The sequence below is a fragment of the Lineus longissimus genome, chromosome 8, assembly GCF_910592395.1.
Source record: "Lineus longissimus chromosome 8, tnLinLong1.2, whole genome shotgun sequence".
In the NCBI taxonomy this organism is placed as follows: Eukaryota; Metazoa; Nemertea; class Pilidiophora; order Heteronemertea; family Lineidae; genus Lineus; species Lineus longissimus.
The window spans coordinates 7959705-7974152 of record NC_088315.1 but is presented as its reverse complement, the minus strand read 5'-3'; the positions used below and the strand labels follow the sequence as shown (position 1 = coordinate 7974152).

The following is a 14448-nucleotide window of genomic DNA, read 5'->3' as shown; positions in this document are numbered from 1 at the left end:
GCCACTTTGTTCTTCCCATCCACCTTGACAAGAACGAGATCTCATTTTCACCATGGTAAATGCAGTTTGTGTCGAAAAGTCACTTCACCATGCTCTCCGATGTTAAATCGATTGATATGTTTTTTGCTGTGGCAGATTGGTGTTTTAACAGTTTCAAAACACCGGTGCTGTGGATTTACCATGGTGAAAATGGCGAGACATTTTTTTCAGGAAATATAAGAAGATACAACAATCTTGATAAATATAAATGAATTGCTATTATTATCATGCTTTAACGACAGGTGTGTGAAAGAGCACGTCAGGACATGATCGTATATCTTAAAACTTACAAGGAAACATGATCCAATCATATCGAGATAATGAAAATGTACATTTACACCAGGCCTTTCTGTACAAAATTGAAGTAAAAGCATTTGCTAGACTCAATTCATACTGGCCATCGACTCGGTGAAAAAAGTTCATCACAAGCATGTATTACAATGTATTATAGGTAGGCATAAATCAGACACACACATCTGTGGCAGACTTCCGGTGTCCTGGTTTATTCCAATAATCAAGGTTCAAATCAAGGGGACAACATGATAGAACTTCAACTATCTGTTAGGATTAAGCCTTCTCCAAAGTCTTTCCTTATACCTTAATCCCCGTTCTGCATCTGGAGTGTCTTCAACCAGAACTTTCACATTATGACTTCCAATAACCGGCGGGGTCGCCCACAGGGGTTGCCCATCGGGAAAGAAGATTCGACATGGAGAAGAATCGGACCCAGAATGTCTCCTCTTCGAAACTTTTACTGGTTTGTCACAAGTGACTTTATCACTGGAATTCACATCCTCATTACTTTCATCATCTTCACGGTTTAATATATCCGAAAACAGTCGTTTACTAGGATTATTTTGCACTTTCTGGACCAGATATTTTTGTGTCTCTCGAAAACCAGGCACACCTGACTTATCATTCAAGTTCAAGTATTCACAACTCTTTGTCCTGGACCTTGTGACAATCTGCCTAGAATTTGTTCGATTTTGTGTAGCAAGATGTTCAAGGGATAGTCTCATTGGAGTGTTCTTCTGGATGCGTTTACTCGTAGTGTCGGGAAGCTTGTCACATAGCAAGTCTAAACGAGTACCAGAAGTAAGGCAGCACAGTCCTGAGCCCTCATCACACGGCACATTCTCACAAGTATTCTCCACCACGGTCGACTCGTCGCCACAAAATTTCAGCGCTTTGAATCCTTTCGGAAGTTCGCGACGTGGTAGAGTAGCATTCGCTTGTTCATTCAGTTTGGCACGGCTCGGTCGTTTTTTTCCACATGATGCAGGATATTTCTTGAACTGTGGGGAAACCTGAAATAAGAAGCGTACAGTTGTTTGTCTTCCATGAAAGTAGGCTTTCGTCATTGATTGATGAAAAGAACAGAAAATCCGTATATAATGTTTTCAAAACACTAAATCAAAACTACGCCATAGAGATGCAATTTCACAAAACAGCTAGAGCTATGAAAGCACAAAAATGTCCTGGTTTCAAGAAGATCAAATTTAAAGGAGATAATTATACAACAATGAATGATAGAACCGACTGACCCATGGGACATCAAGATGTTCATCAATTTGGACAACTTCTGCTGTGGGTGGATGCTCAGCACAGTTGACAGGAGACAGGCGAGGGTGGGGGATGTTGACAGGGCTCTCAATAAACATCAACTGGTTCTTCTTATCACAATGATTGCATCGTTTACCTCGCCTCGGCATGATGGCAGTCCTGAAAAATAGAGTAATTGGCATGAAAGCCTGTCCCCGACCTGATAATGTCGTTTATCTTGGACCATCAGTGGCATCACACCTGTTCCCCCGAAGTAGTATCTCAGTGCTTGTAGGGTGATTTCTGCTCAGGCATAATGCTGGAGCATTTTTAACCCCCCACAACCCCCTTAATAAGGCCTTCTGAGACGCTGTAATTAAGGACCACAATTATACACTACTAGCATTGTACCCGTGGCGCAGGCAGGTTCAAATGGGCTATACCTTGAATAGATTGAATTGCAATGAAAATATAATGCAATATCAAAGGAGCAATATCGAAGAGACAAATTAAACCAACCATTTGTCCACAGACTCGGACCCTGTGGCGTGCTGTATGCGTGCATATAAAAGTATATCAATTGGTCCGAATGAGATGATGAGGCAATGTGAATATACCTCGTTCCTTAGTCAGCAATATGCCCCTTTTTATACGGAGATGAAGGAGAACCCAGATAGGCCTTCACATGTCGGCCTCCAAATGGCTCGGACCAATTGCACTATCACTACTAAAACTTTAAAATGCGTGCTCCTCCTACATGTAGCATGATCTCGGGCAAGGCACTTAGTCGACAGGCAAGCTAGAAGTTCAGCACCGTGAGCAGCTCCTTGATAAGGCCATGCCAAGTTCAGAGTGCCTCTTCAGATACATCAAGTTTTGAAAGCTGTGGTGAGCACATAAACATACCATTGTAATCTTTAATTTGAAAATCCCTTCATAATCAAGGGCTAGCTCTGGCTAATACAGTACCAATATACGATAGACCATCAATTTGACCCCAGCTCCTTACTGCGGGAAAACCCAAGTCCAGCAACCAAAAGTATCAAAATACATTTTTGTTTACATTTGAACTGCACACATGCGTTTGTTTACAATTTCTTTCCCGCGAAATCTCGAAGATCAGGTGACCTACAATCGTGGATTGAAAATAACATTAACCTTGGTTCAGCAGGTCAACACGTGTACAGGCTGTTCCAATCATCCCCCTACAGCCAGCCGTTCAACAGGTAGTGTTAGTCACCCCACAGGGAGTGCAGGTGATTCATTAATCCCCTGCATAACTGAACAGCAATGGCTTGGCTTCCGTGAGTGATAAGGAGAATTGACCGTGTCCGATTAAAAATCCCTCATTACTGCTCCGCTGAAGTAAATTTCCGAAAATAAACATGACGTTGCATCAGGATAACATATCACCTGCAAACGTGCAAAATTTCGAGACGAAACACGACCCCCAAATGGCACTTTAGCGAGCCGCCTTATAAGCCCCCCTTTAGGAGGGGCTCTTAAGATACACGTGTGTGTGGGAGTATATACTGATTTGATGAGAAATAAAGAGAGTAAATATTGTATATCCTACAAACAATTTTTTTTGGTATTTTTCTGAATTAACTCCGTTGAGTTTACCGATTTCTCCGCGATCTTCCGGTGGTGGTTGCTATCCCATTGGTTGAAATTAATTTAAATCTTCATGGGAATTCGCTACATCATATGCCTAAGAAATTGGCCAATTATATTAATATTTTTATCAGAGAAATATCCGTCCTAAATAATGACAGAAAAGGGTGGTTTATTTCAATTTTGTGTCGACATGATCGAGGTCACGTGACATAAAAACAAAACAATCGCACACACCCGTCCAAAAAAGGCACTTTAAGAAAAACAAATACGTTTTTCCAGCTTAAAACCACACTGACGACTAAGTTATATTGGTCTACTGCCCAAATCTGAAGTATCAAATTGAATCACAAACTAGAACTAGCTCTATTTAGCTATAGTTGCGTGAACAATTCGGGTGAGCGACGTACATTCTGTACCCTAGCGGCCAATAATTAAACTACTTTCAGCCGTCTGCTCCGGTCTCGTTAGGGAGTTTTTCCCAAATGTACGCGATGATGACGTGCCCCATTAACAGGACGTAACATCTATTTTAAAATGCCTTTCGAAAGTGAATGCATGAGGACAACCCATTTGTGTCGTATATCACTGGAAACGCCCGATTCCCGTGAATAAGGTCAATCACAATGTATTAGATTACCAAAACAAAAATGTGTCGGAAGGAACTATATGGATGCAGGTCCCATCGCCCCCCCCCCAGTAGTATGACACAGAAGGGCTAGTTGACTGTTCACCGGGGGGGGTTTGGGGGGAGCTTCCCCCCAACGCACTGGTAAAAACCTATGTCGACGGAGGGGGGTTTGGGGGGTGTCCCCCCATTGTAAAAGCTGTAGTTGTTAGAGCTTGCACTTAACATATGCTCGTAGGGGGGTTCGGGGGAGCTCCCCCGACCTAAAGGGGGGCTCACTAAGTTCTTGACTTTACATATTAGTATTATGATATAGATTGGTTCTTTCTAGTTCTTCGATTTGCCGCTAGGGTTCCGTCGTTGGATGTCAGTGTATCGGCCGTGTCGGAAGGAATGAAATCTCTATACGGATCTCATGTTCTTTAAAAAAATAACAATCCGAAAAAAATAGGCCAGAGCCCTCTTTCAACCAGTGTGTACATTAAGTGTACATTGTTGTTCATAAGTTTTGGTAAAAAGTACACCATGGACCAATCAATCTGCACACATTTTTATATGTGTCAAGAAGAACCCTTTGCCAAAAGTTTCAAAACATTCCAATACCGATCGCCTGTCTCAAATAAAGACAACTGGAACCAGTTCATAGATCAGGATAACGTTCTTCAATTATTGTCGTTTTATCTAAGGTCTCGTTAGGGAGTTTTTCCCAAATGTACGCGATGATGACGTGCCCCATTAACAGGACGTAACATCTATTTTAAAATGCGTTTCCAAAGTGAATGCATGAGGACAACCCATTTGTGTCGTATATCACTGGAAACGCCCGATTCCCCTGATTCTGCAGGATGTTAAATCGGGCATTTTATTTCTTTAAATAAATCATTAGCGTCGCATTTGCCCCTAGCTCTGTTCACCATCCCAAATGGCAATATTGCCAATTGGGCTAGACAATCACGAAAAACCCCAAATATTGTACATTTCTTCCTGAATAATTCTTACAGAGACCATTCTCCCATGAAAGACAGTTGCTTACGCTATACAAAAATCAAAAAAAAATCGAGGGCCAACCATTGAACTTTTGAGATATGTTGAATTTTGCACAAATCAGCGAAAAACGCACCAACTGGCACTGGACGGCATTTCAACACGGGGCCGACGCACATCCCAAGTTCAGTGTACACATACGTCGGCAACAACAGTATAAATGCGTAGTTTCTTGTTAGTCGCCTATTGAGTAGCGCTCTAGGTTTCAGAAACTCCAAAAAAACATGTCTTTGCCAAAACAACTGCTGAATCAACGCTGACGTACTGTAAGGACCGAGAAATCAGTGATTTTAGGAACTACGGTTAGGGCTTGGCCGCGCATGAATAACAAAAAAAACTCCCTAATGAGAACTAAACTACTATTTTAAAATGCGCTTCCAATGTGATTGCATGAGGACAACCCATTTGTGTCGTATACCACTGGAAAAGCCCGATTTCCCTGATTCTGCAGGATGTTAAATCGGGCATTTTATTTCTTTAAATAAATCATAAGCGTCGCATTGGCTCCTACATTACCAGCTATTGCGGGCCTAGCCAATCAAGCCAATTAGTGCACCTGCTTAATTGGTCCTGGCAAGCCTAATGGAAAATGCATAGGAAATATCAATAAAGTTGGCTTTTTGGGCAGGGTGTTAAAATAATCCCAACTCCCGACTTCTGACATAATTCTATATATGTCTAGGTATTTACTGGCAAAATTTGGAGTGATTTGGATGGAAATTCGATGTGTCCATCTATAGGTTGAAAATTTTGGTAAATCTGTAATGCTTCACTCGTAGCCCGTAGTGTAAATTCCTGAGAAATTGGGTTTTGGGGGCTTTTCTAGCTGCGCTAGCTCCGAAACTATACATTTGATACAAACTCCCGACTTCAGACGTGGTTGATATAACTCTTAGGATTATATTCCCAAGATTTCAGCTTTATTGGAGAATAAATTCATAGTGTCCATAGGGGGGTTGAAAATTGGAGGATTTTCAATTTTTTTCCCAACAAATATGCGAAAAATATTACTTTCCACCTAGAATTAATCAAAATTTCGCAAACTATCATAAAGTACTTCCTTGCAACAATCATTTGTGAAGCTTTCAAAACTTTTGGCTGATTTATTTGACCCTAAATCAGCAAAAACCAAACATTTTAGTGTTTGTATGCACCAATGCACAGGAGGCTAATTGCCAGATTAATTCACACCTTTCCAATCTCAAACAATAGGAATGATGGAGTCTCCCTCTATTCAAAACAGAGTGTGCTAGGCCCGCAATAGCTGGTAATGAGCTCTGTTCACCATCCCTAATGGCAATATTGCCAATACTTGACTTGCCAAACTCAGAAATGCAGCGCCACTCGCGGACAAAGATAGAACAACTCGACATTTTTTTCACCGGTTTTCGCTGCGCATGCGTACAAGCCATCCGGAAACTAATAATGGCGGCAATCTGAACTTGTTTTGTGTAAGTTTTTGAGAGTTCAAAAAGTTCTTTAAGGCTCATGATTTAAGATAATTTAGCAATCTGATAACTATTACGTCTTAAGAAACAGACGTACCACAGTTATAACCAGTTTACCTGTGTGAATTTGCTTTCACTGCGTGTAGAACAGTTGTTTTTCTCGTCCGTCGCCGCGAAAGATGACGGCTGGTACGCATGCGCAGCGAAAACCGGTGAAAAAAATGTCGAGTTGTTCTATCTTTGTCCGCGAGTGGCGCTGCATTTCTGAGTTTGGCAAGTCAAGTATTGGGTCGGACAATCACGGAGAACCCCAAATATTATTATACATTTCTTCCTGTATAATATCTCTTGCAGTGACCATTCTCCCGTGAAAGACAGTTGCTTACGCTACACAAAAAATCAAAAAAAATCGAGGGTCAACCATTGAACTTTTGAGATATGATGACTTTTGCACAAATCGGCGAAAAACGCATCAACTGCACTGGACGACATTTCAACATGGGCCCGACGCACATCCCAAGTTCAGTGTACACATACGTCGGCAACTACAGTAAAATGCGTAGTTTCTTGTTCCGCTTATTGAGTAGCGCTCCAGGTTTCAGAAACTCCAAATAACATGTCTTTGCCAAAACAACTGCTAAATCCACACTGGCTATTGTGAGGACCAATAAATCAATCCCTAATGAGACCAGTAGGTCGAGAATGAAGCAGGTTGTGCAGGGAAAAAAATATAGATGCGCGCAAGTCCACTGGGCCACGTGGCCGCATCTGTCAATCTATGACGAAGCCTACGCCATGACGTCCTACGACGTCATCACTGTTGCAGTTTGTGATTGGCGTAACGTTTCAACATTGTTTTCTACGCCATTCATTTCGCTGCTTCGAATTTTATTTCTTTATCAAAAAACGGGATTTAAAAAAAGAAAAGTGCAAAATTAGTATTCGGCGTCAAGATGAAAAGATATAAAGTAGGGTTGACACTGGCTGTGTCAATCTTGGTTTTCTTCTCCGTATCCCATGGGAAGGTTATCGGTCGTGAGGTTCAACAGCATATTAATCATCATCCTGCAGATATTCACAAACAGAACAATGACGGTAGGTTGAGACAAGTCCAATCAATCAACTGAATTAAGTCACACGACCGCACCACATTTATACCACATTCGAATACTGAAACTAAAGGTGGTACAACAACACCTGGCCTCATCGGCCTCGGTGACTGCAGAATACCAGAAACAAGACAAGAGAAAGCTGCGCTTGCATAGCGTCCTGTCCTTCAATTCATCAATATCAAGGATGGAACGGTCCCTGCCCTGGCTGAGTTTTCATTCAGCGCAACGCCTATCATTATGATGAACATGCCCCCTTTATTCAAATGGCATTATGAAACCTGCTTCCAATCCCAATCCATGTATTTTACTATGCCACGCCTTATAGGCCTACAGAACGGAAAGATTCAGGGCAGCAAACTGACCATGTGGAATTCGAGGATGAAAGTCGTACAAGCTTTGACTGTTGTTGTTATGCACTGATCTACGAATATGCAGAAAACATTAGGCCTACCACACGCGTCTTTCTTCTTTAGTTATTGCTATCAGTCGGCGTGATATTCCGTCGGACATAGGCCTAGATGATGAGAGACATGATACTGATACGGTTATGGTGGATGGGAAGCCGATTGTCATTCACCGCATCTCTGCTAGTGTCAAGGATCGAGATCCTATGGTTCTATCGGATACCGTCATCCCTAACGAACAATCTCCTCACAGCAAGCAAGGTAGGCTACCGTAAAATTTGGTTCCAAATAAGGGTACATACAGCTCCTCAAAAAGCCAGAAGAGGGAAGTTATCTTGTTCCCCCCCCCCCCCCCATCTCCAACCCACCCCAAGCACCCCTGGAATCTATTTCTTCTTCAGTTACGTGGGAAGACTATTATTATTTACGAATTTTTTTCCCTTTAAACCCCTCACAGCTTATCATGGTTCCACGCGTTTTAAGCGTTATGTCGGTTATTACGATGACGACATAAGTGATGATGACGACGATGACAGGTATGATGTCGATGATGACGATGATGAGGATGATGAAGACGTTAGTCGTAAGAAACGTGATATGTGGGATGCTGCTGCTGATGATGATGATGATTACGGTGGTGGTGATGGTTACGCCGATGTTGGCGAAGATGACCTCGATGACTTTGAAAACATTTTTAGAGATAATGGTGATGAAGATGAAGATTTGAATAGCGAATTTGACCCAAATGGAATACAACCAAGACAAAGCAGGGCAGTCAATGGTAGGAGCATTGCTGTCCCACAAGCATTTCGCGTCAAAAGAGCCAAATCACCTACATCTCCTGCAGCGAAATCCAGCAAGCATAAAGTTATGAAAAAGAGAGCTGCCAAAGGCAAGGCGCCTTTGGAGATGACCGAGCCTTCGGAAATAATCGAGCCTCTGAAGAAGTTAAAGAGAATTAAAAGGAAAAAAACCAGAGCCCAAAAGGACGCTGCCAAGGCCAGAAAGGCGGCTAGAAAAGCCAGAAAGAAGGCAGAAAAAGCCGGCAAGGTCAACCAGCCAATGCAGAAAGTAGCGCCGCCTTTGGATATGATCAAGCCCTTGAAGAAGATATTAAAGAAAACTAAAAGGAAGAAAACCAAAGCCGAAAAGAAAGCTGCCAAAGCCGCAAAGAAGGCTGCAAAAGCCCAAAGGAAGGCTGAAAAGGCAAAAAAGCTGGCTGCCGAAGCCAACAAGGAGTTTGGCACAGTTATCCAACCTATCGAGAATATCGAGCCTTTGGAGAAAATGATGCCTGTGGTAGAAACAAAGCCTTCGGAGGAAATGAATGCATTGGAGGAGACAGTGATCTCTGAAGAAGCTACCAAAGCCAACAAGAAGGCTGCCAAAGCCAGAAAAAAGGCTGCCAAAGCCAAAAAGAAGGCTGCTAAAGCCAACAAAAAGGCTGTCGAAGCCAACAAGAAGGCTGCCATAGTCAACCAACCTATGGAGATAACCGAGTCGGCGCCTTTGGAGGAAATGGAGCCTTTGGAGCAGACGATGCCTTTAGAGGATATAGAGCCTTTGGTGGAGGCGAAGCCATTGCGGAGGAGGAAGAAGAAGAAGAAGGCCAAGACCCTATCTCCTCTGGTCACGGCAGGGGATGGCGATTGGTTCCGCTTGAAGGGAGAGAAGTGGAAGAACAGCAAAGCTGCCGAGGCTCAAGACGAAGAAGATGACAGCGTAAGTTGCTTTTAAAATAGAGAGGTGTCCGCTAAAGGAGGTTCCACTGTATATTGCTCGTTAGTTATGCCAGGGTCCCCTCCACTCGATCCGTTGATTATTTCAAACCCACAAGCATCACGATATGGCGTTTTTACTCTGCCCCAAATTGTTTTCACGTTTTGAAAATCTCGGCCACTTTTTGGCCAGTAGCCTATGCCCGGCGGTAAAGCCTTACGATGTACAACATGAATGTGCACGTTTCTTGTCAAAGGAGAATTAAAAAGGTAGCTATAGGAAAATGTTTTAACCACATTATCTATTACCGGTACCGGATATAATAATACTCTCCTTAAACTTCAGCAGGGCATTATGACGAACGCTCGTACAGGTACGGGAGATGACGATGGTGAAAGTAACATTGTGAAAGTCGATATCGAGAGAACCCGCGCGAAAGGACCAAATCTGGATATTGATTTCTTGAATGGACTAAACAAACCTCCATTTGACGGTAAGTCAGTGCGCGATGGTTCTCCATCACCATCATAGATCTTAATCTTGGCTATCAGGTTTTGAACTTCCATTTCGTCGTCTCGGACTTCGTCTTTGGAGGAAGTTATATAGGGACTGGGAGACCTCTGGAAAGTTCGTCATCGGCACTTTTGCTATTTTTACACTTGTTCCCGACAAGGATGATTTTGTCCTTTTTATATATGTTTGCCCTCAGAAGTTTTGACACTATTTCATTCAGGCGACGCCTAATGTACCTGTTTCTTTCTTTATCTTTTACGGTTATTTCACATCATACTTAATCTGAAAATCTTTACACATTTTTCTAGAAAACGCTTCGGGGAATTTCAAATAGCAATCTCCAACAAAGAAACCACGGAACGAACGGAGGCATGAGTTACGTGAAACGCAGATCTTACAAGAGTTTACTATTCGGGCTGTGGGGCCATCTTCTGCGCCACGGAAACATATTCGTCATTCCGGAGGCCAAATCGAAGTGCAAACATTACTGACAAGTTACTTGGCAACTTGCTTGATACTTTTAATTAAAGACCAAGGGTACATAATTGAGTACACTACTGGCTATGATTGGCTAGGTCACTGTTAGACAAGTGAGACAATTTATTTTTCCGTCTTCAGCGCGTTGGTACATCCCTGAATGTGATCAGAATGAATAAATAAAATAATGTAATTCTTTACTTCAAGTCGTTGAAATTGTCATATTAACAAGGTTCAGATTTTGAACGTAAGAATGCCACCTCGTTCTCATTCTCGGATCAAAATCGTATCCTAGTAGAACCTCTCTATTAAGGACACCCTCGGGACTGACAAGTGCTGTCCTTAATAGAGGGTTTCCTGATTAGAGAGGTCGAATTGAATGGAAACAACCAGTTAGGGACCAAATCTAGTGTCAATGTATCCTAAAGGCTAAAGCATACAAAATAGAACAATAAATGTAATGTTTTACTATCCATTATAAATGAACGGAGGGATGAGAACCTCATCCACTTCATCATCATCAACAAAAACAGGAAGAGAGCTATATAATTTCATACCTTGCATTATAAATTTGGCCAGCCTTACAATGGTGCCTCTGTTTTCGTTGTTTAATAGTTCACCCATTTTAACTATAAACCTATACAAAGTTCTGAACTACGCCATCGCCATCTTCAGGGCAAAGTAGGAACTGAAAAGACCACACGTTTTTCACGGGTATTTTCAGTTCCTACCTTACCCTGAAGATGGCGATGGCGTAGTTCTTTCATGAAGTCGATGAGACTCCGATAACCAGGTCAGGGGGATTTGGGCAACGTACTTCGGCGCTGGAGGTGTTAATGAATAATAATTATGTTTGATGAAATAAGTCAAATATGCTCATAAATGGCACGTGTATTACAGATAAGCCGACGGTTCCATCCCGTTCTCGTGCTCATCGCAGTTTAATGCATTTTCAGTCAAGGTGCTACTGGAAGCCATATTTTCATGAAAAAACAACATACTTCATGCCCAAGTTGTCCCTTTAACATCATTACAACCAAATATTTTGCAACTCCAATCATGGAGGTATTATTAAGAGGAGATGACCAAGGAACGACCTATTGCACTGCAAGATCACGTTCTGATGTCGTTGGTCTGAAGGCATACACAAATGTCACCAACATAATAAAGTTGGACTAACTTCTCAACAGAGTCAACACTTCCTATTACACTGTCGGCTTGGAAAGCTCTTGTGGGTGCATTTAGAGAAGTATATCATCAACAGGATAAAAGTAGGCCTAATTTGTTTATAGGACCAACATTCTCTTTTATGTGGTCATCTTGGCCATGTTGGCAGGCTCTTGTTGATCCATTGGAACACTATTTGTATCAACTGGATCAAGGTACGACTGATTTCTCCACAGGACAAACATTTCCTTCTACACTGTCATCTTGAAAGGCTCTAGTGCATTTTGATATTTTTAGTGCGTGTTGCTGTAATGTAGGCCTGGCGAACTTCACGTATTGATCACATTGGGAAGCCATCATGTATTTAGGGACCAAGTCACATCCTGTAAAACGTCTGAAGACAAATCAATCTCCCGGGCGCCGGGCCAAGTCTCCAATTTACATGCATCCGCTGAAATTGTCACATAGTCCCTCTGCCACAGTAGATCGAGTGAATGATCACCGTTGACGACGGTTGGAGAATGAAGACAAATGACGGGAAGGTGTAAACTGTTGATGAAATTGCTGATGAAAATGTTGATGGGGTCCTCTAACTTTGGTGGCTTGATTTTTGTTTGTTTTAAATATTTTTCAATCAAATTGCGTTATTTTATACTTTAGAGTCATCTTGTGAGGTGGCAAAAAGGAAAATAGAAAATATCTTATAGGAATAGGTGATTTTGATCAAAGAGTGGAAGCCATTTTTTGTGGTTTTCGAGATGCGATCAGCTTTTAGCTTCTGTTGATGGGTCCCAGTACAATACAGATTATCAGCGTATTTGTTTCAAAACATCTAAGGAAGTACATAGGTCAAATGAATCACTGTCAGAATGAATATGAATAAAAGTTACATTTTAAGTGGAATTAAATGACTGTCATTTCACATTTTCATATTAAATGCATTTTGATGTGGACTCTGATCGCACTTTGACTGAAGATCCAAGATCCGCCATCATGGATCAACAAAATAGGTCTGAGAGAGGCTCAACTATTTTGGCCTAAAACTCGATGATACTTTCATTTTCATTCAAATAAAAAGTTATTTTGTGAAAGAATATGACTTGGACTTGTCAGAAATATCAAATTTGGAACAAATATGCTGATAATCTGTAAGTACGAGGACCCATCAACAAAATCTAAAAGCCGATCGGCGCATCCCGAAAACCTCAAAAAATGGCCTCCACTCTTTGATCAAAATCACCTGTTCCTATAAAATATTTTCTATTTTCCTTTTTACCAACTCACTAGATGACTCTAAAGTATAACACAGCGCAATTTGATTGAAAAATATTTGAAAAACAAACAAATATCAAACCACCAAAGTTAGAGGACTCCCATCAACATTTTCATCAGCAATTTCATCAACAGTTTACACCTTCCCACAAATGACACCGTATCGTGCTGCCACCACGAACTATAATTAGAACTAAAACGTAAGGCATTCTGAGCCCCGAACTTTCCTGCAGTTTGCAATAGACCAAACAAACTAGCGCAAACAATCTGTCTTAAACGTTTTGCTATGTTGAATTCGCTTGATATTTTACATGTAAGGGATGTTCAAAACTTTAGAGTGAAAGGGCAAATGCCCACACATATCACAGTGTGTCCCCAACATCACAGTGTGTCCCAAAAGAAATGCAACCTCAACCTAAAGTGTAAAATGGAAATGGCCGCACTGGGTTACCATGCCTGGCGCAGGTTCTGCAGCACAGATGTATGGGTGCAACATTCAAATTTAACTACCATGAGATTGAGAAGGAGGTTCCTTGTTCATCATGATGACACAGATATCAGCTGCAAACTGACCCCCAGTGGCAGTACTTGTCGTTTGCCACTCCATTTAATATCAGTGGTTGTCTGACTTAGATTTGCTTGCTGTTGCGTCTTAGCCAGGGATAGTGAAAGACTTCATTCGTTTCTGTGAACATCATTCGTAGCAATAGTATGTGATGAACGACATCCTCGCACTTGTAGCTTCTTATTGACTTCATTGCTTATCAGCCGCACCGTAAGAAATGAAATAAAAGGTCATCAATTTTGCACACAGTATTTTATTCATATTACATCAAAATATTTATAAGCACTTACTCGTACAAAAACATTCTTTACATAGAAGCCTGTCGACTTTCTGACAAAACTGCAAACCCGGAAATGTTCGCCTGGCTTTTTTGCATTACAGAATAGTGCTCGAAATATATTGTCCAAGCTGAGGGAAAGTAAAAATAAACACTTGTTTCTCATCCCCGCTAGCTTGCCCTGATTTTGGGCGCCACCCAGAAAATCTCTTTTATTTCACAATTTACCACCTCTTCATTATGTTTTACCTCAGAGTCCTACCACACATGCATAGCCCATGACGAGAGCACCTTCATTATATGAGTGTGATTTCTGATTAAATGTTCAGGGGGTTTCATTTAATCCAAGGTTGTGTGTTGTTTGCGGACGTGATGTCCTTCGGTCATGGTACGGACCTATTTCTTCAGGAAGTTTTTATTCTTTTAATACTTGTCCGAAGAAACTGCATCATGACTGTTTTGCTACTTTAGCAGGTGGTGCTCCGATTGCTTCAGGCTGAGGTAGCTTTTGCTTGTTTAACTTCTGGTCTTTACGTTTGAAGTAGTCCTTCATGTTGTCGATGCGAGACTTGTACAAGAATGCGTAGATGTTGTCGGCATTGAGCGAGGCTGAAACGAGAGAAAAAC

The 14448-nt window shown here is 41.6% G+C and overlaps 2 protein-coding genes across 2 annotated transcripts; one reads left to right on the top strand and one right to left on the bottom strand.

Annotated features, from left to right (window-relative positions):
* Positions 1-238: 238 nt before the first annotated feature.
* Positions 239-1974, bottom strand: LOC135492404 (uncharacterized). The gene is made up of 2 exons (XM_064778871.1): positions 1584-1974; positions 239-1346 (listed from the first exon to the last, which is right to left on the bottom strand). Exons 1-2 carry the CDS (start codon positions 1782-1784, stop codon positions 594-596), a joined length of 954 nt encoding a protein of 317 aa, XP_064634941.1. The 5' UTR covers positions 1785-1974; the 3' UTR covers positions 239-593.
* A 5294-nt stretch (positions 1975-7268) lies between these two features.
* Positions 7269-10294, top strand: LOC135492554 (DNA ligase 1-like). The gene is made up of 5 exons (XM_064779100.1): positions 7269-7410; positions 7901-8092; positions 8289-9553; positions 9896-10043; positions 10284-10294. Exons 1-5 carry the CDS (start codon positions 7269-7271, stop codon positions 10292-10294), a joined length of 1758 nt encoding a protein of 585 aa, XP_064635170.1.
* The last annotated feature ends 4154 nt before the right edge of the window (positions 10295-14448 follow it).

Bases quoted from the DNA above. Each gene is read 5' to 3' on its own strand.
- LOC135492554 (XM_064779100.1), top strand. From the start codon at position 7,269: ATGAAAAGATATAAAGTAGGGTTGACACTGGCTGTGTCAATCTTGGTT. The intron at 7,411-7,900 runs GTAGGTTGAGAC...TTTCTTCTTTAG, and splicing joins TCACAAACAGAACAATGACG to TTATTGCTATCAGTCGGCGT. The intron at 9,554-9,895 runs GTAAGTTGCTTT...CTTAAACTTCAG, and splicing joins AAGACGAAGAAGATGACAGC to CAGGGCATTATGACGAACGC.
- LOC135492404 (XM_064778871.1), bottom strand. From the start codon at position 1,784: ATGCCAATTACTCTATTTTTCAGGACTGCCATCATGCCGAGGCGAGGT. The intron at 1,347-1,583 runs GTCAGTCGGTTC...TTCTTATTTCAG, and splicing joins AACATCTTGATGTCCCATGG to GTTTCCCCACAGTTCAAGAA.